Source organism: Pelophylax lessonae (assembly GCF_965119305.1).
Source record: "Pelophylax lessonae genome assembly, chromosome: 10".
NCBI classification, from domain to species: domain Eukaryota; kingdom Metazoa; phylum Chordata; class Amphibia; order Anura; family Ranidae; genus Pelophylax; species Pelophylax lessonae.
Genome location: NC_138777.1, coordinates 21415343 through 21438527, shown reverse-complemented (window position 1 = coordinate 21438527; position 23185 = coordinate 21415343). Strand labels below are relative to the sequence as shown.

The following is a 23185-nucleotide window of genomic DNA, read 5'->3' as shown; positions in this document are numbered from 1 at the left end:
GGGGGTGTGTTCAAGAGACAGGCAGTGCTTGCACAAGGGGTGTTTTCAAGAGATAGGCTGTGCTTGAGCAGGGGGTGCGTTCAAGACACAGGCTGTGCTTGCACAGGGAGTGTTTTCAAGAGATAGGCTGTGCTTGCACAGGGGGTGTGTTCAAGAGAAAGGCTGTGCTTGCACAGGGGGTGTGTTCAAGAGACAGGCTGTGCTTGCACAGGGGGTGTTTTCAAGAGACAGGCTGTGCTTGCACAGTGGGTGTGTTCAAGAGAAAGGCTGTGCTTGCACAGGGGGTGTGTTCAAGAGACAGGCTGTGCTTGCACAGGGGGTGTTTTCAAGAGATGGGCTGTGCTTGCACAGTGGGTGTGTTCAAGAGAAAGGCTGTGCTTGCACGGGGGTGTGTTCAAGAGAAAGGCTGTGCTTGCACGGGGGTGTGTTCAAGAGAAAGGCTGTGCTTGCACGGGGGTGTGCTCAAGAAACAAACATCAAACAGGCGGAGCGCCTCTAAGTGCAGTAAGTTTTTAATCCAACAGGCACACAAAATATAAGAACTCACATGGGGTGCATAATGGTAGGCTCGATCTGATGCTGGGAAATGGTGGTAAAGCCCAGTGTCCAGAGTCCGGGAGGAGAGGTGACTGAAGCCGGTGAATGGAATCGGAGGACAAAGAAGCCGGCCGTTGTCTTCCGGGATTGGCTAATCTCTGCGTATCAAGCTGGAATGCAGCGTCTGCCGCTTGACGTCACCAAGACCAGAGGGATTTGCACACAACGCGTTTCAGAGCATGCGTCAAGCTCGCAGTGAGCATGCGCGCTCTTTTTTCAAATGTTCAAGAGACAGGCTGTGCTTGCACAGGGGGTGTTTTCAAGAGATAGGCAGTGCTTGCACAGGGGATGTGTTCAAGAGAAAGGCTGTGCTTTTACAAGGCGTGTGTTCAAGAGACTGGCAGTGCTTGCATAGGGGATGTGTTCAAGAGAAAGGCTGTGCTTGTACCAGGAGTGTGTTCACGAGACAGGCAGTGCTTGCACAGGGGTGTGTTAAAGAGACAGGCAGTGCTTGCACAGGGGTGTGTTAAAGAGACAGGCTGTGCTTGCACAGAGGGTGTGTTTACGACGAGACAGGCAGTGCTTGCAAAGGAGGTGTGTTCACAGACAGGCTGTGCTTGCACATGGGGTGTGTTCAAGAGACAGGCAGTGCTTTCACAGGGGGTGTGTTCAAGAGACAGGCTGTGCTTGCACAGGGGGTGTGTTCAAAATACAGGCTGTGCTTGCACGGGGGTGTGTTCAATAGACAGGCTGTGCTTGCACAGGGGGTGTGTTCAATAGACAGGCTGTGCTTGCACAGGGGGTGTGTTCAATAGACAGGCTGTGCTTGCACAGGGGGTGTGTTCAATAGACAGGCTGTGCTTGCACAGGGGGTGTGTTCAATAGACAGGCTGTGCTTGCACAGGGGGAGTTTTTAAGAGGCAGGCTGTGATTGGGAAGGGGTGCCAGAGGCAAGCTGTGCTTTAGCAGGGGGTGTGTTCAAGAGACAGGTTGTAATTTAGCAGGGGGTATGTTCAATAGACAGCCAGTGCTTGAGCAGGGGGTGTGATCATAAGGCAGGCAGTGCTTGAGTAGGGGGTGTGATCAAGAGGTATGCGGTGCTTGAGCAGGGAATGTGTTTAGGAGACCAGCTATACTTGAGTCGGGGGCATATTAAAGATGCAGGCTGTAAATGGGCAGGGGGGTGTGTTCAAGAGGCAGCCTGTGATTGGTTGGGGGGTGTGGTGACTGAACAAACTACCCAATATAGGCACGCTATGTGTCTGCACAGTGTCCTGTACCTGTGAATGGCCAGCCAAGGGATGAAAAATGACCAAGCAAGCACAGATCAGCTTCTGTACTTTGTGTGGTCAGTTTAGAACAAGGAAAAAAGGTGATTGGCAGGATCAACCAACATAAAAATGCACATATGTGAACACACCCATAGAAAAAGATAAATATTTAGGATAACAGACTTTCAGATTATCAAATAATATTACACAATATGTGTGTACATTCCCTGTATCTAACAACATTGTTTCTGTTTCCATATAATTTCCCACCAAGTAATAAACAAAGACTGTACAATATATATATACTGTATATTGTGTGTGTGTATATATATATATATATATATACTGTATATATTTTATATATATATATATATATATGGGCCCTCTGATGATTCCTCCTATATAGATATGTGTTATAATTTTACTGTCTCCCTATATATTGTAAAGCACTGCACAAACTGCTATAAATCCTGAAAAATAATAATAATAATAATAGTCAATTCTACATTCTAAAGTCCAGTGTTTTATATATATATATATATATATATATATATATATATATATATATACATATATATACATATATATATACACAACATATATAAAAAAAATATATATATATATATATTTATCCCCTTTAGTTGTATATATATATATATATATATATATATATATATATATATATATATAAAACACTGGAATTTAGAATGTAGAATTGACTATTATTATTATTATTATTATTATTAATTTTTTTCAGGATTTATAGCAGTTTGTGCAGTGCTTTACAATATATAGGGAGACAGTAAAATTATAACACATATCTATACAGGAGGAATCATCAGAGGGCCCATATATATATATATATATATATATATATATATATATATATATATATATATAATATATACAGTATATATATATATATATATATATATATATATATATATATGGGAGGGCCGTCTGATGATTCCTCCTGTATAGATATGTGTTATAATTTTACTGTCTCCTTATATATTGTAAAGCACTGCACAAACTGCTATAAATCCTGAAAAAAATTAATAATAATAATAATAATAATAATAGTCAATTCTACATTGTAAAGTCCAGTGTTGTGTTCCATATTCTGCAGAATCATTTCACAAACCCATGTCAGAAGCAAAGCACAAATATATGTGTACAGTACCCCAACCCTTCTAAATAATCCAATGCCACTGGCAGGGCCCCAGGAGCTGCAATCAGCTCAGGGGCCATGTTACCATGAATCCAGTGTTGGGAACTTAGTAGAGATATAATTGGTCGTAGTGACAGATCCCATATCTACTGACAGGTGGCAGTAAAGGACTGAATGATTCCAGGACAGATCATAGGACACATTCTATGAATTAAGTCAATTTACAGGAAGGATCCTTAGACCGCCCCGTGTCAGGAAGAGGTGTGAGACAAAAACACTTTTTTCCTTGCCTTCCGGGGCGGTCTGATCTCCTTGCTGGACTTTCCCTGAATTCTGTGTTCTATGCTTGGCAGAGCCGATCCGACATTTCCAGGGAATGTTGGTGAAAGAAGAAATCTAAGAATGGTTCTCTGGGCGCTGAGCGTTTTTGGACTCTCCGCAGTGGTAAGTGACCCCAATATATTCAAAGGTATCACACTCCTGAATAGTTAAGTGCCGGTTCACACTATATCGTTGTCAGACACCGCATTTCATTCGGAGTGCACTGCTCTGCAAATCACATGCAATGTCTGTGCGATGCAAATTCAGTCCCACAGGACCCTTTTTTTGGTCCGCACCAGAATTGGATGACATGGGTGTTCACACCTATTCTATCCGATTCATGTCCGAACTGACAGTTCACACAGCGATCTGCGAACTGATCTGGGGATGTCATTTACTTTGTATTGACACTCCCAGCAGTTTGCATATGGCAGTATGAACTGCCTGCGAGTCGGGTGTGATGCGAAAACCTGCAGTGGATTCGCAGGGTTCCCACATCGCACCAATGTGAACTGGCACTGAATGTTGTAAAACTCCAAAACAAACTGTTATCGTTCGATGCAACTCTGTCCAAAACAAGATCGCAGTGCCATAGAGAAGACTGAAACATTGCAGAAGTCACTTAACCCATTCAGCTCTCACACCTATACCCCCGCTATGGACCAGAGCAATTTTTTACATTTCCGCTTTGGACCTGTTTATTCAGCAATAACATCGCCATTCATTACTTAAGATAAGATAAAGTAAATGTAATGTTATTTATTTACAGTATATTGTGGCAATGTTGTCTTGCAAAAATGATTTTATTTTTTTATGCTCATAGACAAAGTAGCAAAACTAAAAAACATTTTGCTACAATGAGCAGTGTTTGTGTAAAAAAAAAAAAAAAAAAACTTTAACTTTAACTATTATTTACTTATTATTTATTATTATTATAATTATTATTATTATTATTATTATTATTATTTATTATTTTACTTTAACTATTATTTTTCTGATGATTTTTGCATTGTGTTTTTTTTTTTTTTTTTTTTTTTTTAAAGCATTCTTTTTTTAGCCTTGCATTAAAAGCATGTCTTAAATAAAATATGCCTCAATATAATAGAATTTGCAAAAAATCAAAAAGCTTTTATTTATTGTGCAAATCACCGCAATGCTTTGTACCAGTATCATAATTTCAGCGTCATTTACAACAGGACAAATAATAGAATAAATTGTACATATTTCCAATTGGGATGAAAAGTATATATTTTATTCTATACCATATATGTACAGTATATATATATATATATATATACTGTACATATATATATATATATATATATATATATATACACACATATACATGTGTGTATCTATCTATCTATCTATCTATCTATCTATCTATCTATCTATCTATCTATCTATCTATCTATCTATCTATCTATCTATCTATCTATCTATCTATCTATCTATATATATACACACATATGCATGTATACATATATACACACACACACACATATACATATATATATATATATATATATATATAGACTGCTCTAAAAAAAACAATAAAGGAACACTTTTTAAATCAGCGTGTAGCATCAAGTCAATTAAACTCCTGGTAAACTGATCTGGTCAGTTAAGTAGCGGAGGGGGTTGTTAATCAGTTTCATCTGCTTTGGGGTTAATGAAATTAACAACAGGTGCACTAGATGGGCAACAATGAGACAACCTCCAAAACAGGAATGATTTTACAGGTGAAAGCCACTGACATTTTTTTTACCTACCCATCTTGTCTGACTGTTTTTCACTAGTTTTGCATTTGGCTAGGGTCAGTGTCACTACTGGTAGCATGAGGCGATACCTGGACCCTATAGAGGATTTACAGGTAGTCCAAATCCTCCAGGATAGCACATTAATACATGCCATTGCCAGAAGGTTTGCTTTGTCTCTCAGCACAGTCTCAGGAGCATGGAGGAGATTCCAGGCGACAGGCAGTTACTCTAGGAAAGCTGGACAAGGCTGTAGAAGATCCTTAACCCATCAGTAGGACCGGTATCTGCTCCTTTGCAGGGCCGATCCTAGGGTCACAGGCGCCTGGGTGCAGAAATTTTTCTGGCGCCCCCACGTGGGCGTAGTCATCTTACTAACTCCTCCCCTTTACAAATGTTTCTATGGCAATGGCTCAAACACAGAGATGCTCCCCTAAGACGTCTTCCTTACCGCGGGACACTCCCACGATCTCTTAACAATAAACAAATTACAATAAGAGAAGCAGAGTACTCTAATGGGAACTGGAGGGGGGTCTATCTAATGGACACAGAGAGGGCATCTGTTAGAGAGTCTGTTAGACAGAGCCCCCAAACAGGAGATGGTAAGAGACTGCAGACTTGATACAAGAGATCAATGCATCAATGCAGACTGATCAGTGCCCACCAAATGCAGCCTCATCAGTGCCCACCAAATGCAGCCTACCAGTGCCAACCAAATGCAGCCTACCAGTGCCCACCAAATGCAGCCTTATCAGTGCCCACCAAATGGGCATGGTACAGGGGGAGATGGTTAGAGGCTGTGGACATGGTACAGGGGTGAGATGGTTAGAGGCTGTGGACATGGTACAGGGGGGAGATGGTTAGAGGCTGCAGACATGGTACAGGGGGGAGATGTCTGAGGCTTCGGACATGGTACGGGGGGGGGGGGGAGATGTCTGAGGCTGCGGACATGGTACAGTGGGGGAGATGTCTGAGGCTGCGGGCATGGTACAGGGGGGAGATGTCTGAGGCTGCAGACATGGTACAGGGGTGAGATGTCTGAGGCTGCAGGCATGGTACAGGGGTGAGATGTCTGAGGCTGCGGACATGGTACAGGGGGGAGATGTCTGAGGCTGCGGGCATGGTACAGCGGGAGATGGTTAGAGGCTGTGGACATGGTACAGGGGGAGATGGTTAGAGGCTGTGGACATGGTACATGGGGAGATGGTTAGAGGCTGTGGACATGGTACAGGGGGGGAGATTGTTAGAGGCTGTGGACATGGTACAGGGGGGAGATGTCTGAGGCTGCAGGCATGGTACAGGGGGGAGATGTCTGAGGCTGCAGGCATGGTACAGGGGGGAGATGTCTGAGGCTGTGGACATGGAACAGGGGGGAGATGTCTGAGGCTGCGGACATGGTACAGGGGGGAGATGTCTGAGGCTGCGGGCATGGTACAGGGGGGAGATGTCTGAGGCTGCGGGCATGGTACAGGGGGGGGGGGGAGATGTCTGAGGCTGCGGGCATGGTACAGGGGGGAGATGTCTGAGGCTGCGGGCATGGTACAGGGGGGAGATGTCTGAGGCTGCGGGCATGGTACAGGGGGGAGATGTCTGAGGCTGCGGGCATGGTACAGGGGGGAGATGTCTGAGGCTGTGGACATGGAACAGGGGGGAGATATCTGAGGCTGCGGACATGGTACGGGGGGGGGGGTAGATGTCTGAGGCTGCGGGCATGGTACAGGGGGGGAGATGTCTGAGGCTGCGGACATGGTACAGGGGGGAGATGTCTGAGGCTGCGGGCATGGTGCAGGGGGGAGATGTCTGAGGCTGCGGACATGGTACAGGGGGGGAGATGTCTGAGGCTGCGGGCATGGTGCAGGGGGGAGATGTCTGAGGCTGCGGACATGGTACAGGGGGGGAGATGTCTGAGGCTGCGGGCATGGTACAGGGGGGAGATGTCTGAGGCTGCGGGCATGGTACAGGGGGGAGATGTCTGAGGCTGCGGGCATGGTACAGTGGGGGAGATGTCTGAGGCTGCAGACATGGTACAGGGGGGAGATGTCTGAGGCTGCGGACATGGTACAGGGGGGGGGAGACGTCTGAGGCTGCGGACATGGTACAGGGGGAGACGTCTGAGGCTGCAGGCATGGTACAGGGGGAGATGTCTGAGGCTGCGGACATGGTACAGGGGGGGAGACGTCTGAGGCTGCGGACATGGTACAGGGGGAGACGTCTGAGGCTGCAGGCATGGTACAGGGGCAGACGTCTGAGGCTGCGGACATGGTACAGGGGGGGGGGAGACGTCTGAGGCTGCGGACATGGTACAGGGGGGGGGAGACGTCTGAGGCTGCGGACATGGTACAGGGGGGGGGGGGAGACGTCTGAGGCTGCAGACATGGTACAGGGGGGAGATATCTGAGGCTGCGGACATGGAACAGGGGGGAGATATCTGAGGCTGCGGACATGGTACAGGGGGGGGGAGACGTCTGAGGCTGCGGGCATGCTACAGGGGGAGGTGGTCAGAAGCTGTGGAGGGGTCTTACCTGGCCATGATGAGAGGCACGCGCCACTGCTGGGCCACTGCAGTTTACTTTAGATTTAAAAATGGCGCCCCGCCGGCGCCATTACATCACTGCTGACAGAGAGGACAGGAGGCGGGACTGCTGATTACTTAGCTGAGAGGAGACAGGACGAAGAGGAGGCGGGGCGGAGGCGGGACGAAGTTCTTAGCTGGGAGGAGGCGGTATGCAGAGAAGACATCCTCAGGTCTGAGAGGAGGCGGGGCGGAGGCGGGACGAAGTGCTTAGCTGGGAGGAGGCAGGATGGAGAGAAGACATCCTCGGTCTGAGAGGAGGCGGGGCGGAGGCGGGACGAACTGCTTAGCTGGGAGGAGGCGGGACGGAGGTCGAGCATAATTGTAATAATGCAGAGCTTGCTGATTACATTTTTTCTCTACCTCCGTCCCGTCTCCTCCCAACTAAGCAATCCGTCCCGCCTCCTCTCAGACCCGAGAATGTCTTCTCTCCATCCCGCCTCCTCCCAGCTAAGCAACCAGTCCTGCTGCCTCCTCTCTGTCAGCTGTGTATTAAATTTTAGAACACCGACACTGTCACTGGAGCTTCGGCGCCCCTCCTCTGCCTCAGCTCGCGGCGCCTGGGTGCGAGGCACCCCGTGCACCCGCCTCGGACCGGCCCTGCTCCTTTGTGCAAGGAGGAACAGGATGAGCACTGCCAGAGCCCTACAAAATGACCTCCAGCAGCCCACTGGTGTGAATGCCTCTGACCAAACAATCAGAAACAGATTTTATGAGGGTGGCCTGAGGACCTGATGTCCTTCAGTGGGCCCTGTGCTCACTGCCTGGCCCTGTGGAGCTTGATTGGCATTTGCCATTGAACACTACAATTGGCAGGTCCACCATTGGCACCCTGTGCTTTTCACAGATGAGAGCAGGTTCACCCTGAGCACATGTGACAGACGTGAAAGGGTCTGGAGAAGCCATGGAGAATGTTATGTTACTTGTAACATCGTTCAGCATGACCAGTTTGGAGGTGAGTCAGTGATGGTCTGGGAAGGCATATCCATGGAGGGATGCACAGACTTCTACAGGCTAGACAATGGCACCCGGACTGCCATTAGGTATTGGGATGAAATCTTGGACCCATTGTCCAGTGGGTCCTGGGTTCTTCCTGGTGCACGACAATGGCCGGCCTCATGTGGCAAGAGTATGCAGCCAGTTCGTGGAGGATAAAAGAATTTATACCATTGAATGGCCCCCCACGCCTGACCTAAATCCAATAGAACACCTCTGGGACATTATGTTTAGTTCCAGATTACACCTCAGTCTGTTCAGTGATGTTGAGTTTAAAGTCAGCAGCTACAAATACTGTGGCTGCTGACTTTTAATAAATAGACACTTACCTGTCCAGAGAGCCGCGATGTCGGCACCCCAGTCGATTTTCGGATCGGCTGCCGGGTCTGGCTGCCACCATTCACTCTAAGGGAAACCAGCAATGAAGCCTTTTGGCTTCACACCCAGTTCCCTACCGCGCATGCGCGAAGCGTGCTGCGCATTCTCATTGGCTCGGCGGTGGGGGGGGGGGGGGCAAAACTTCAGAGGGACGGCGCTGTGGCGCTGTCTCCTGGAAGTGGGGAAGGGTGCCTGTCAAAAACAGTTACCTGTTCCCCCCTCCCCCCTGAAAAGTGCCAAATGTGGCACTGGAGGGGGGGGGGGAAGCAGATGAGTGGAAGTTCCACTTTTAGGTGGAACTCCGCTTTAAGGGCTCTTTCACATGGGCGGTGCGCCCGACGGAGCCCGTTCTGCTCAGCGGGGGATCAATCCGCCGATCCCTGCTGAGCAGGCAGATGACAGCTCCGTCTCCGCGCTGTGTGCGGAGACGGAGCTGTCAGATCCCCGCTCTCCTCTATGGGGAGATTGGATGAAAATGGACCGCTTGTCCATTTTCATCCAATCCCATCTGATCCGATCCTCCAGACGGATGGAAAATAGGGTTTCCATCCATCCGGATTTCATGGACAGGATCGGAATCGGATAGCAGCGGGTGTCGGCGCTGCGTCATAAGGATGCATGGAGCATCCGATCAGGTCCGCATGAAAAACGAACAGGCGGATCGGATCGGATCGCCTGTGTGAAAGGGGCCTAAGTCATTTGCTGGGGAAAAAAGTTTTTCCCTGAGATGCCTGTAATGTTGTACGGAGCATTCAGTATCCTAGATGTTTTCAAAATGGCGGCATTGGGAACGGGGACGCAGGCAATAAAGAGACAAAGCAAAAATAGGCCATGCCCCCACCAGTTTGGCTCAAAGTAACCATTTAAAGTTGATAGAAAGCCGGAGTTAGGGGCTTTAAAGATGCAAAACAGAGAAATGTGCATGTATTGCAGATATGTTGTAGATTCTGTATATCTTACCCAGACTAATGCTGGCCATACACTATGCAAAAAATCGTTCAAACTCATTTTTGAAAACCGAACACTCGGCCATGAGAGCAAATGATAGTGTCGTCATGTAATGACCGATACATTTTTTAATGGACATAAATGGATCCATTTTTTGTTCATTTTTTCACATTTGCCTATAGCAAACAGTTTGGACTAGAAACACAATAACCTTTCAATTTATCGTTCCAAACTTGTCCTTCGTTTTTTGGCTCACAACCGATTAATAATTTGTGCGCATTAACTGGCTGAAAAACCAACAAACTGTCCAAATGACCGAATTTCTGCCGATTTTTCGTATAGTGTATGGCCAGCATTCATCATTTCTATAATTAAAAAAAAAAAGGAATTTTTGGACTGGTTATACTAATGTGTATTTCTCATGATGAATCAGCACTTTACTAAAGGAACTTCAGATCTTGTATATCTGTTTCAACTACAATTCATTTATCCCAGGAAACACAATGCTTCCGGCTCTCACTTCCTTTCCTTTTTCTATTGGGCCAGGACAGAAAAGTACAATCTGATTTATTACAAGATACTTCACAACAAGATCTTGATTAATTATGTAAGCTGTCAATACTATCAGCCTCACTTCCCAGGGCCATCTAACCGAATGGGCATGCTGGGCAGTTGCCCAGGGGCCCCACTTGCCCGGGGGGCCCCACCTGCCCAGTGACCCAGCCCCATCCAAGCATTAGTCCCGATTCCCGCGTGCATCCTGCTGCCAAAATTAGCAGATGGCAAGCGCCTGTCGGCCCTGCGCTGCTGTCAGGCCACTTGGCCCATGGAGGGGGAGCCCAAAACTGCAGGAATGCCTGTCTGCCTCCATGGGAACAGGCACACACAGGACAGTCGAGTCTGACTCCCATCGGTGTGTGTTCACCGGACCCAGCCGCCCATCTTGGAAGCTGTCATTAACCTGGCACTGCTGTACCAATAAATATCGCCTTATTGATAATTTTCATTTTTATTCCCGTGGGTGATTGTGTAGGCGGGGCCCCAGTGCACTGGATTGCCTGGGGCCCTTTAATGCTCTTAAGATGGCTCTGTCACTTCTTGAAATGCCAGTTCCCTGGTTGGCTGTCATGGCAATCAAGTGTTTTACTTTGCAACAAATTCTTATATGCAATGACTGCAGAAATGCATACACTGCAGCAAAGATTTTTTATATCATTCTTTACAACTTTCTTTGACATATTCTACGCCAATTTAAGCCCCATTCACACTTGTGCGACTTGTCCTGCGAATTGGGACTGCAAAGTGGCATGACAAGTCGTACTCCATGATTTCCAGTGAGTTCCTTTCATATTTGTGTGACTTCAAAGTAGTCCCTGAACTACTTTGGTCAGACTTTGACGCGACTTGGGGTTCATAGACCTCTGGATTACACTGACATTGCTCTAAGTTGCGTCGAAGTCGTGTCAAAGTCGCACCACTTTTAGGTCACAAAAATGTGAAAGGGGCCTTAGGAATAAAGTGTATGTAAAGCCAAGCTTTTGTTTTTTTTTTTTTTTCTGATAGGAGTAGAGAAGAGTGAAAACCTGTGAACTGCAACAACTCAGAGATAACTGCGCCTGCTGAAAGTAAACATCGGGGTTTATTTACTAAAGGCAAATTCACTCTGCTTTGTTTAATGGAAAATGCCATAGGACTGCATAATACACATGGTGCTGGGCACAGGACTGCATATTACACATGGTGCTGGGCACAGGACTGCATATTACACATAGTGCTCGGCACAGGACTGCATATTACACATGGTGCTGGGCACAGGACTGCATATTACACATAGTGCTGGGCACAGGACTCCATATTACACATAGTGCTGGGCACAGGACTACATAATATACAGAGCACTGGGCACTGGACTGTAAAATACACAGAGCTCTGGGCAGAGGCGTAACTAGAACCTTCAGGGCCCCGGTGCAAGAAAGCATGAAGGGCCCTCAGGACCCCTGGCCGGGGCCCTTCCCTTCAAGCCTGGGGCTCTTCCCACTGATCCTGGGGCCCTTTACTCTCGTTGTGGGGCCCTTTATTATGGTCCTGCAGCGGGACCCTTTCACAAGTTCTGCAGTGGGCTCCATTCCTGCCATCTTAAGGCCTCCACACGGTGGTGGAATGCCAGGGCCCGGTTGCAAGTGAGACCTTTGCGATCCTGGAAGTTCACCCACTGGTGTCAGTAGTTTTTATTTTTTTGGTATTTTAATTGTATCATTGTTTATCATTTTATTTTATTTTTTTACAATGTCACTGACTATGACTCTGTCCATTCTGAAAAGGAAGGAGCTGGTAAATTCCATATTTACCAACCCCTTCCTGGTTTTCTATTGTGACACATCCCCTGCAGCAGCCAGCAGGAGAGGGAAAGGGAGCACAGTGGGGGGGGGGGGGGGCACACAGGGGCCCAGAGACAGCAGAACACAAGTGAACTGGATAGGAGGAGTGGTGGGGGCAGCATGCAGATGAAACAATCTCCTCCATTTTCCTCCTGCAGCTACAGGAGGAAGAAGGCGGATGGTGATTTCTCTACATGCAGCACCCGCCGCCCCTCCTATCCAGGTGTACAGGGGAGCCGCACAGGCCCCCTGGAGCATGGGGCCTGGTTGCAATTGCAACCCCTGTAGTTACGCCCCTGGCTCTGGGCACAAGACTGTATATTACACATAGTGCTTGGCCCAGGACTGCATAATACACAGAGCGCTGGGCACCGGACTGTAAAATACACAGAGCTCTGGGCACAAGACTGCATATTACAGATAGTGCTTGGCACAGGACTGCATAATACACAGAGTGCTGGGCACCGGACTGTAAAATACACAGAGCTCTGGGCACAAGACTACATAATACATAGAGCACTGGGCACAGGACTACATAATACACAGAGCGCTGGGCACAGGACTCAATAATACACAGAGCGCTGGGCACAGGACTACATAAAACACAGAGCGCTTGGCATAGGATCGCATAATACACAGAGCACTGGGCACAGGACTACATAATACACAGAGCGCTGGGCACAGGACTTAATAATACACAGAACGTTGGGCACAGGACTTTATAATACACAGAGAGCTGGCCACAGGACTGCATAATACACAGAGCGCTGGGCATAGGACTGCATAATACACAGAGCGCTGATCACAGGACTGCATAATACACAGAGCGCTGGGCATAGGACTGCATAATACACAGAATACCGGGCACAGGATCACATAATACACAGAGTGCTGGGCACAGAACTGCATAATACACAGAGCGCTGGGCACAGGACTACATAATATACAGGAGGGTGTTAGGCATAAAGTACAGGGTTCAGAGGTTTTGCTATGCACAGAGGACACTTCTGCCCCCACATCCATAGCTCCCCTCTGCACCCTTCTCTCACAGATTATCTCTGCAGCCAACTCTTAGCCCTTCCCCCACAACAGCTAAACTCTCCATCTCTCCATGCAGCTGCATCAGCTCTGACCCCTTCACCCCCACTGACCTGTGTACAAACCCTTGCCTCTCCCCCTTCCCACCTCCCTGCACCGCCCCTTATCTCAACCACTTCCCACCTCATAGACCACTCATTTTTAATGAATAGATTCCCTAGCAGCAACAATAGATTTCTCGGCCAGCATCAATAAACCCCTAGCGGGAACAATAAATCCCCCAGCAGTATCAAATAATTCCCCAGCAGCAACAACAAATCACTCATTAGCAGCAATAAATCCCCTAGCGGCAACAATAAATCCCTTGTAGTAACAATCAATCCACCAGCAGCAAAAATAAATCACTCATCAGCAACAAAAAAAACCCCACAAACATCAATAAATCTCCCAGCAGCAGCAATAAATCACCAGACAGCAACAATAAATCCCCCAACAGCAGTCACTTCAGGTTCATGTGTACTGTACATATATTCTGGAAGTGTCTGGTGCAGACGTCACATCTGGTGTGCAACAAGGGAACACTATAGGAGAAGGTGAGCGGGGGAGAGAGAGGACTGAGCGGCAGAGGATCAGCAGAGCTGGGGGACCGGAGCAGGAGAGACTAGCAATGTCACACGTTGTGCGCAGCATGGGAGAAATATTGCGGGAGGTGAGTGGGGACCAGAGAGAGAGGAGGATCAGCAAAGCAGAGGATCAGAAGAGCTGGGGGTTACTACTGAATGGGGAATCTGCAAAGCTGGAAAGCTGGGGGTACTACTGAGTGGGGCATCAGCAGAGCTGGGGTTACTATTGAGTAGGGCATTAGCAGAGCTGGGGGTTAATACTGAGTGTGGAATCGGCAAACCTGGGGGTACTACTAAGTGGGGCATCAACAGAGCTGGGGGTACTACTGAGTGGGGCATCAGCAGAGCTGGGGTAAATACTGAGTGGGGCATCAGCAGAGCTGGGGGTACTACTGAGTGGGGCATCAGCAGAGCTGGGGGTACTACTGAATAGGGCATCAGCAGAGCTGGCGCTACTACTGAGTTTGGCATCAGCAGAGCTGGGAATATTACTGAGTGGGGCATCAGCAGAGCCGGGGGTACTACTGAGTGGGGCATCAGCAGAGCTGGGGGTACTACTGAGTGGGGCATCAGCAGAGCTAGGGGTACTACTGAGCGGGCATCAGCAGAGCTGGGGGTACTACTGAGCGGGACATCAGTAGAGCTGGGGATACTACTGAGTGGGGCATCAGCAGAGCTGGGGTTACTACTGAGTGGGGCATCAGCAAAGTTGGGGGTATTACTGAGCGGGGCATCAGCAGAGCTGGGGGTATTACTGAGTGGGGCATCAGCAGAGCTGGGGGTATTACTGAGCGGGGCATCAGCAGAGCTGGGGGTATTACTGAGTGGGGCATCAGCAAAGCTGGGGGTATTACTGAGCGGGGCATCAGCAGAGCTGGGGGTATTACTGAGTGGGGCATCAGCAAAGCTGGGGGTATTACTGAGCAGGGGATTTGCTTCATGAGAGTACTAATAAGTTAGAGATCTGCTGAACAGGGTCACTAATGAGCTGGGGATCTGCTGAGTGGGGGTACTACTGAGCTGGTGTTCTACTGGGCCCTTTAAAACAAATATAAGATCAGCACACACAGGGCGTTTGCCAAGCTACATTAAAGCTTCAAAAAAGCATCACCGAAGCATCACAAACACATAAAAAATTCATGTAGGCGCTTTCATTTGTGTTAAAGTTGAAGTAAGCGCAAATAAACCCTTACTGGCCAGATTATCTGATAAATGGGAAAAAAAAGCTAAAAATGAAAACTAATGCAGCCATCACATCTAAGGGTTTGATAAGCTGCAATATAATAAATTTTGTTTTTGGGTTCGAATGACCACTTTTCCAGCCCTGTGTAATGATGTATATGATTGGTGCTAAGCTCTGAGGGCCACAACCATGTTTTTATTGTTACCAGGTAGGGGACTGAACAGCAAGACTTAGTTGGCAGAGTGAGAATAGAATCTTACCTGTGCAGAGATCTGGTATCATGCCATATCAGCAGCTTATGAAAATCTCATCATATGACGTTGGCACAATGATTTCCTGAAGGTTTGGCTGCTGGTTACCGGCTGTGTAACTCTTCCTATCCCATTCAGTCCTCAGACTGCAGACGCTGCAAGCAGCAGGGTTATAATGTACCCGGTCCTCCTTGCTATGTGCGCCATGCTGGGAAATTCAGGGGTGGTAAGTGACGGCCAAAACCAGGATTGTGCATTGTAATCCATGAACATTGCATTTTATGTAACCTTTCCTTGTACAGCTAGACAGAACTTCCCAGGCTGCCAGGCATTGCCAGGGCCGGGACAAGGGGTGGGCAGGAGGGTCTGCAGCCCTGGGCACTGTGCTATCATGTGAGGTGCGGGGGCACCACAAGGAAATTGCGGCAGGGGATTTGTGTTAGGAGGGGAAATTTGTGGGGCGGCAGGAGGTAAGAATTGTGCTAGGAGGGGAAATTTGCTGAGGTGTGCTTGGAGTGATCATTTGGGGGGGGGTGAGCTGTTATGAGAGGAGGGACAGGGGAGGAGGGGGGATTTGTGCTAGGAGGGGGGATTTGTGATAGAAAATGTAAAATGGTAAGGGGGAGGGGATTTTTACTAGGAGGGGAATTTTTTTGGGGAGGGGGGTTTGTGCTAGTAGGGATGTCTTATGGACATTTGTGGGAGGAGGGAATTTTTTTATGGAGGGGGGATTTGTGTTAGGATGAAAGATTTGGGGAGGGGAATTTGTGCTGGGAGGGGGGATTTGTGCTAGAAAAGGTAAAATGGTAAGGGGGAAGGGATTTGTGCTAGGAGGGGAATTTTTTTGGGGAGGGGATTTGTGCTAGTAGGGATTTCTTGTGGACATTTGTGGGAGGAGGGAATTTTGTTTTATAGGGGGGGGGGGGTTTGTGCTAGGATGAAGGATTTAGGGACGGGAATTTGTGCTGGGAGGGGGGATTTGTGCTAGAAAAGGTAAAATGGTAAGGGGGAAGGGATTTTTGCTAGGAGGGAATTTTTTTGGGGAGGGGATTTGTGCTAGTAGGGATTTCTTGTGGACATTTGTGGGAGGAGGGAATTTTTTTATGGGGGGGGGGATTTGTGCTAGGATGAAGGATTTAGGGACGGGAATTTGTGCTGGGAGGGGGGATTTGTGCTAGAAAAGGTAAAATGGTAAGGGGGGGGATTTGTGCTAGGAGGGGAATTTTTTTTGGGGAGGGGGATTTGTGCTAGTAGGGATTTCTTGTGTACATTTGTGGGAGGAGGGAATTTTTATGGGGGGGGGGGGGATTTGTGCTAGGATGAAGGATTTAGGGAGGGGAATTTGTGCTGAGAGGGGAAATTTAGAGTAGGAGGATAAGGATTTGTGCTTGGAGAGGAAATTTGAGGGGTAGAGGATTCATGCTAGGGAGGAGGATTTTTTTTTGAGGGGGGGAATTGTGCTGGGAGCATATGCAGAATGAGATGAGAGGAACTGAGCTGGGGGTTGGGGGAGGGGGGGGGGGGATTTCAGCAGGGGGGTAGATTTGTACAGTTAGGAGGGGAAATTTATGCTTAAGGGATAAGCATGCAGATTAGTGCTTGATTTTTTTTGGGAGGAGAGGAATCTTGCTGACATATAATAATAATGGTGGGGGTGGGGGGTGGAGTACAATGTGGCACGTTCCCCCTGTACCTGGTCCCGCCACTGGCCATAGCTGACCTTCTGAAAATGCTGATTATCTGGCTGTGATGCCATGGACCTGGAATGAGCGTACAGGTTGGGAGATCTGTCATCATTACTGCATGCTTGTTTTAATTGAAAGTATCGAAGTGATTAGATCAAAATGAGGATTGAGGACTGGGGACTTGAGGACTGAGGCTGGGAAGCATTGCTTTATGCAGTACTTCTTTTCTATGGCATAGTAAGGACTGGGTTAGAACTGTCCCCGATCCATAAAGTCAGGTGGCCCAAACATAACTGCCCCCCAGTTCCCTAACACTGCGGGTTATTCTCTATATATTACCTTCTTTACTAAACGCACACCTACATGTGACACCTTTTTATTGCATCACATGACTCTTCGCCAAGTGTTTATTGGCATATTTATTTGTTTGCAGAATTGCACAATTGTGCCCAGTTATCTACAGCAATGGGTCACATTTATGGCGCAATCTATTTTTGTACATATACAGTTGTGCTCATAAGTTTAGACACCCTGGCAGAATTTATGATTTCTTGGCTATTTTTCAGAGAATATGAATGAGAACACAAAAACTTTTCTTTCACTGAGGCTGCATTCACATGTCAGCGTATTGATCGCGGGCAGAATCGCCGCGATTCCGCCCGCAATCCGGAAATCATTGCAAATTGCGGGACGCCTGTGCTTTGCCTGTGATTTGCAACAGCACCCCAAACGCTGTGCGATGTTGCCGCGATTTCCGCCTGCTGAATCGCGGTAACATCGCGCCAAAAAAAATCGCGGGACGCATTACGCTCCAAAGAAGCTCTTGTACTTTTTTGGAGCGTAATGCGTCCCGCGATTTTTTTTTTTTGCGCGATGTTACCACAATCGCGGCAACATCGCACAGCGTTTGGGGTGCTATTGCAAATCACGGGCAACGCACAGGCGTCCCGCAATTTGCAATGATTTCCGGATCGCGGGCGGAATCGCGGCGATTCTGCCCGCGGTCAATACGCTGACATGTGAATGCAGCCTCATGGTTAGTGTTTGGCTGAAGCCATTTATTATCAATTTACTCTTTTTAACCACCCCTGGACCGGAAGGATTTGTCCCCTTAATGACCAGGCCATATTTTGCGATTCGTCACTGCGTTATTTTAACGGACAATTGCGCGGTCGTGCGACGCTGTACCCAAATAAAATGGATGTACTTTTTTCGCCACAAATAGAGCTTTCTTTTGGTGGTATTTGATCACCTCTGCGATTTTTTTTATTTTTTGCGCTATAAACAAAAAAAGAGCGACAATTCTGAAAAAAAAAAAACAATATTTTTCACTTTCTGCTATATAACATTTCCATCCAGGTCTACTCATGCCTGTCAGGCACCAACTGACGAAAGCCAATCAACGGCACTTCCTATTTTCTATGTGACCAGCTGTGATTGGACACAGCTGGGCACATGGTAAAGAGCCCCCCAAAAAAAAAGTGGTGTGCTTAGTGCGCCGTGGAGATGAGTGGACATGGTTTTCACTGTGCCAGGGCTGTTGCTAGGATTGTAAAAGGCCTGGAGCACCTTTGGGCACCCTAAGTAGAGCAGTAATGCATAGCAAGACAAGGCAAACAGTGGGTGTGGCCAAATTGCGTTAACAGGCAGAGCGACTTAAAGGGGCACTGTTAAAACAAAAGCACTCATAAAATATGCTTCAATTGCTGTGCCACAAGAGTAAGAGTCTCACAGACATGAATAAACCTCAGCATGGTCAAAAAAAAAAAAAAAAAAAGCTCTTCCATTACATTTGATTTTTTTTTGCACACTGAATGTAGACAGAGAGCTAACATTTTGTCTAAGCCGACAATATAGAAGAACATCACTAAAATAGTAAGGGAATTGTAAGGGCAGCCAGCAACAGTTGGGACAATAAACACTATGGCCAGAAGCAGTGGCGGCCCATCTATTAGTGGTGCAGGGGCCCCACCTATCCATGCATCCGGCCCCCTAATCTACATGCAGGACGCCGGACGCATGGATTCCAATGGGGGATTTTTTTTTTTTTAAGCACGTGCTTAGAGCCAGAGGCTCTAATAGGCTTCAAAAAAGGGTGGACTCGGGGCGCAGAGCCCACACAGTTGTGTGACAAAAGCGATTGAATATTCGCTATTATCAAATGGATCCTCCTCCTGGCCAGTCAGGAAGCGGGTCCTGAGACCCGTTTCCCGATTGGCCGAAAGGAGAAGGAAGAGGAAGCCTGACCAACAAAGGGGGAAACGGAGGAGACAGAGGGGGAAGCCGCCAATGCCTCCACATGTCAGTTCAGGGGCAGCACAGGGTGAGTGAGCCGGTGACCGGGGAGGGGGGTATGATGTGCGGTGTGCGGTGCGGGCTGGAGCTGGTGTGGTCCGTGGTCAGGTCCATCTGTGCCCCCCCCCCCCCCCCGGCCCATGGAGCACCAGCCACCACTGGTCAGAAATATGTAATGTACAATATATTGTATACAGTATTGGGTGGCACAGTGGTGTAGTGGTTAGCACTTTCGCATCGCAGCAAAAGGGTCACTGGTTTGAATCCCAACCAAGACACTACCTGCCTGGAGTTTGCATGTTCTCCCTGTACCTGTGTGGGTTTCCTCCGGGTACTCCGGTTTCCTCCCACACTCCAAAGACATGCTGGTAGGTAAATTGGATCCTGTATAAAATTGGCCCTACTATGTATGTATGAATGTGAGTTAGGGATCTTAGATTGTAAGCTTCTTGAGGGCAGGGACTGATGCGAATGTAAAATAGATATGTAAAGCGCTGCGTAAATTGAGGGTGCTATATAAGTACCTGAAATAAATAGTGGAGGAGTGTTTAATGTAAAATACAGTGTATATAGTACAGGAGTCTGTAGTGTATAATTACAATGATAAGCTGGTTATAGTCTAGATGGGTCTTTTTTTGAGACAGACATTCTGCCCACCTGTAAAACCCCCTCCCCCAGGACAGTCTGCCCCCAGTACAATCCCCCCAGGGCATGGGAAATTTCCTCCTTCCCTGGCTCCTGCCACCAGTGCATAGGTGAACATCAGCACACCGCCAGCGCCCGCCTGCACCTCCCAGACAGCAACAGGATCTGTGAGCGTGAGTCACACAAGAATCCTATTACAGCGTAGCGGGCATTGGCAGGCGCAACTGCAGCACCTCAGGCATGTTGGAATCACATTCATGGGTGCAGTGTCTGACTGCCCCACTCCCCTCGGGGCCCGTATGCATCACACACACTGCCCCTATGGAGGATATGCCACCGTATTTAACCCCTTCAGGATGAAGGTAAAACAAATCTTAATGCCTGATACCAGTTTTGCAACTTTGATACACTATATTACCAAAAGTATTGGGACGCCTGCCTTTACACACACATGAACTTTGATGGCATCCCAGTCTTAGTCCGTATTGAGTTGGCACACCCTTTGCAGCTATAACAGCTTCAACTCTTCTGGGAAGGCCGTCCACAAGGTTTAGGAGTGTGTCCAGGGCTGCTAAGACAGTACAACACTTCAGCCGGGTTAGCCCCCCCAAATCAAAAATTTTGAATAAAACTTTTGCAGTTCGTTAGATCTTTGTTAAATCAGGTTAGATCAATTGTTGGTTGTGTTAGATCTCACACAGAAGAAGCAATATTAACATTTATTTGCTGGGGGGGGGGGGCTAACCCTTCATCAGCCCCCTCCCCTTATCAAAAAATTGACCAAACAGTTAGCTATTTTGGAAGATATTTGTTAGATCGGGTAAGATCAGATGGTGTTAACCCCTGAAAAACAACCCAACACCAAAAATCCCCCCTCCACAAGATGATTTGGACCAGTGCACAAAGCAAGGTCCATAAAGACATGGATGACCGAGTTTGGGGTGGAGGAACTTGACTGGCCTGCACAGAGTCCTGAACTCAACCCAATAGTCCTGACCTCAACTCAAAAGAACACCAAAGAATAAAAAAAAAAAAAAAAAAAAGAACACCAAAGAATAACCAAAAATAAATTCTCCTGCTCCTGATGATCGCAGCGATACCACATAGACTGTATTGTTTTTGACATATAATAGTATTGGGACGCCGGCCTTTACACACACATGAACTTTAATGGCAACCCAGTCTTAGTCCGTAGGGTTCAATATTGAGTTGGCCCTCCCAAGGTTTTAGAGTGTGTCTATGAGAATGTTTGACCATTCTTCCACAAGAGCATTTGTGAGGCCAAGCACTGATGTTGGACAAGAAGGCCTGGCTCGCAGTCTCCGCTCTAATTCATCCCAAAGGTGTTCTATTTGGTTGAGGTCAAGACTCTGTGCAGGCCAGTCAAGTTCCTGCACCCCTAACCCGCTCATCCATGTCCGTTTACACCTGCCGGTCCATAGAGGAGAATGGAGGTTCCGATCATTCATGTGATAGGGACCTAACTGGCACTGATACTAAAAAAAAAATGGGATTTTTGACTTACCGTAAAACCCATTTCTCTGATGTTCATTGACGGACACAGCTTCCGATCTTCATAACCATTGGGTTATACTGCCCCCTACAGGAGTAGGACACTAGGCAGAAAAAAAGTCTGCCTATGCCTATGGGCAGTCCCAGGAGGTATACTCCCTCTCTCTGCTATAGGTACTTAGTTTTGTGGCAAGCAGTGTCATAAAAATTACAACTCTACAGAGGACTGTGTGCTGTGAGCATCGGAGAAATGGATTTTACGATAAGTCAAAAATCCAATTTTCTCTTTTGTTCATTGACGGACACAGCTCCTGATATTCTTATCCATTGGGATGTCCCAAAGCAGTGTTAAACATGAGTGGTGGGAACAGCAAAAAAATTCCCAAGGCTAAACAGTAGCCAACCAGGTAAACAGTAGCTCAACCAAAACAACTGGAGCCCACCTGAAAAAAAAACAATACACCCTCACAGAGGACCGGGTCCTCTAAACAGCAGCCTGCAATACCTTGCGGCCAAAAGAAGAATCCGCAGATGCCAACACATCCACTTTATAGAGCTTTGTGAAAGTGTGCACCGATGACCAGGTGGCCGCCTTGCAAACCTGCGTCACTGACGCCTGATGAAGAAAGGCCCAGGGGGCACTGAGCGCCCGAGTAGAGTGCGTGCCGGACGCGGGTATCAGATCTCTGCCCTCTTCACTAACTCGTGACAAAGGACCCACCAATCTCATACCACATTGTCACTTATGTAACAATAAAAGAAGAAAGGAGAGCACCTCTGAGTGCAATCAAAATTTAATGCAGCAATTAAAATGTAGTAACTCACATCGAGGTAAGAAATAAACCGTGTGTCTAGAACATCACTGGCTCCATAGTTCTTGTGCAGCGATCCGCAGGGCCCAGGGTATCCTAGTAGAAGGGATAGTGAAGTCCCTTCCGCCCTTCCACCCTTCTCGTGTTCCTGAAGTCAGACGCTACCAGCCTCCACCTAGCGGTCTCCACCTCCCGCCCGCCCGGAAGACAACAGAAAGCCGACACTCTCCTCTGTCTACTAGGATACCCTGGGCCCTGCAGATCCCTGCATGGGGGCGTGGCTTATGGCATGACCATAGAGACCTGTGATCCTATATAGAAGGATCAAAGGAGCTCTGTGATCATTCCAGAGAGAAGAATGGTCAGCTGTGTTTACAACAGCCGACCGTTCTCTCTCAACGGGGAGCGATCGCGGGTGTCAGGCGGCAAGCGGAGATACCTGCCCGGTGCATCGGAGTCCCCGCTGCCGGCGCGCAACAGTAGTAGCCCTACATCAGTTCGCGCAGCAATGCCAGCCGCAGTATATATCTGGTGGGCGATCCGGAACCGGTAAGCAGTTAACCCTTTAAATGCCACCATAGAGAATCTGTGGAATATTGTCAAGAGGAAGATGAGATAAACCAGACCCAACAATGCAGACAAGCTGAAGGCCGCTATCAAAGCAACCTGGTCTTCCATAACACCTCATCAGTGCCACAGGCTGATCGCCTCCATGCCACGCCGCATTAATGTAGTAATTCATGCAAAAGGAGCCCCGACCAAGTACTGAGTGCATACTATACTGTACATCAGGGGTGGGGAACCTACGAAGT

The 23185-nt window shown here is 47.8% G+C and overlaps 1 protein-coding gene across 1 annotated transcript in view; it reads left to right on the top strand.

Annotated features, from left to right (window-relative positions):
• Positions 1-23185, top strand: part of LOC309565582 (uncharacterized protein) — a gene marked incomplete at both ends in the record, with an annotated part of 129887 nt that overhangs the window by 93053 nt on the left and 13649 nt on the right. Inside the window, one exon of the mRNA XM_082270536.1 lies at positions 3333-3423. Within this exon, the coding sequence (XP_082126662.1) occupies positions 3333-3423 (91 nt within the window). The remainder of the gene's footprint in view (positions 1-3332; positions 3424-23185) is intronic.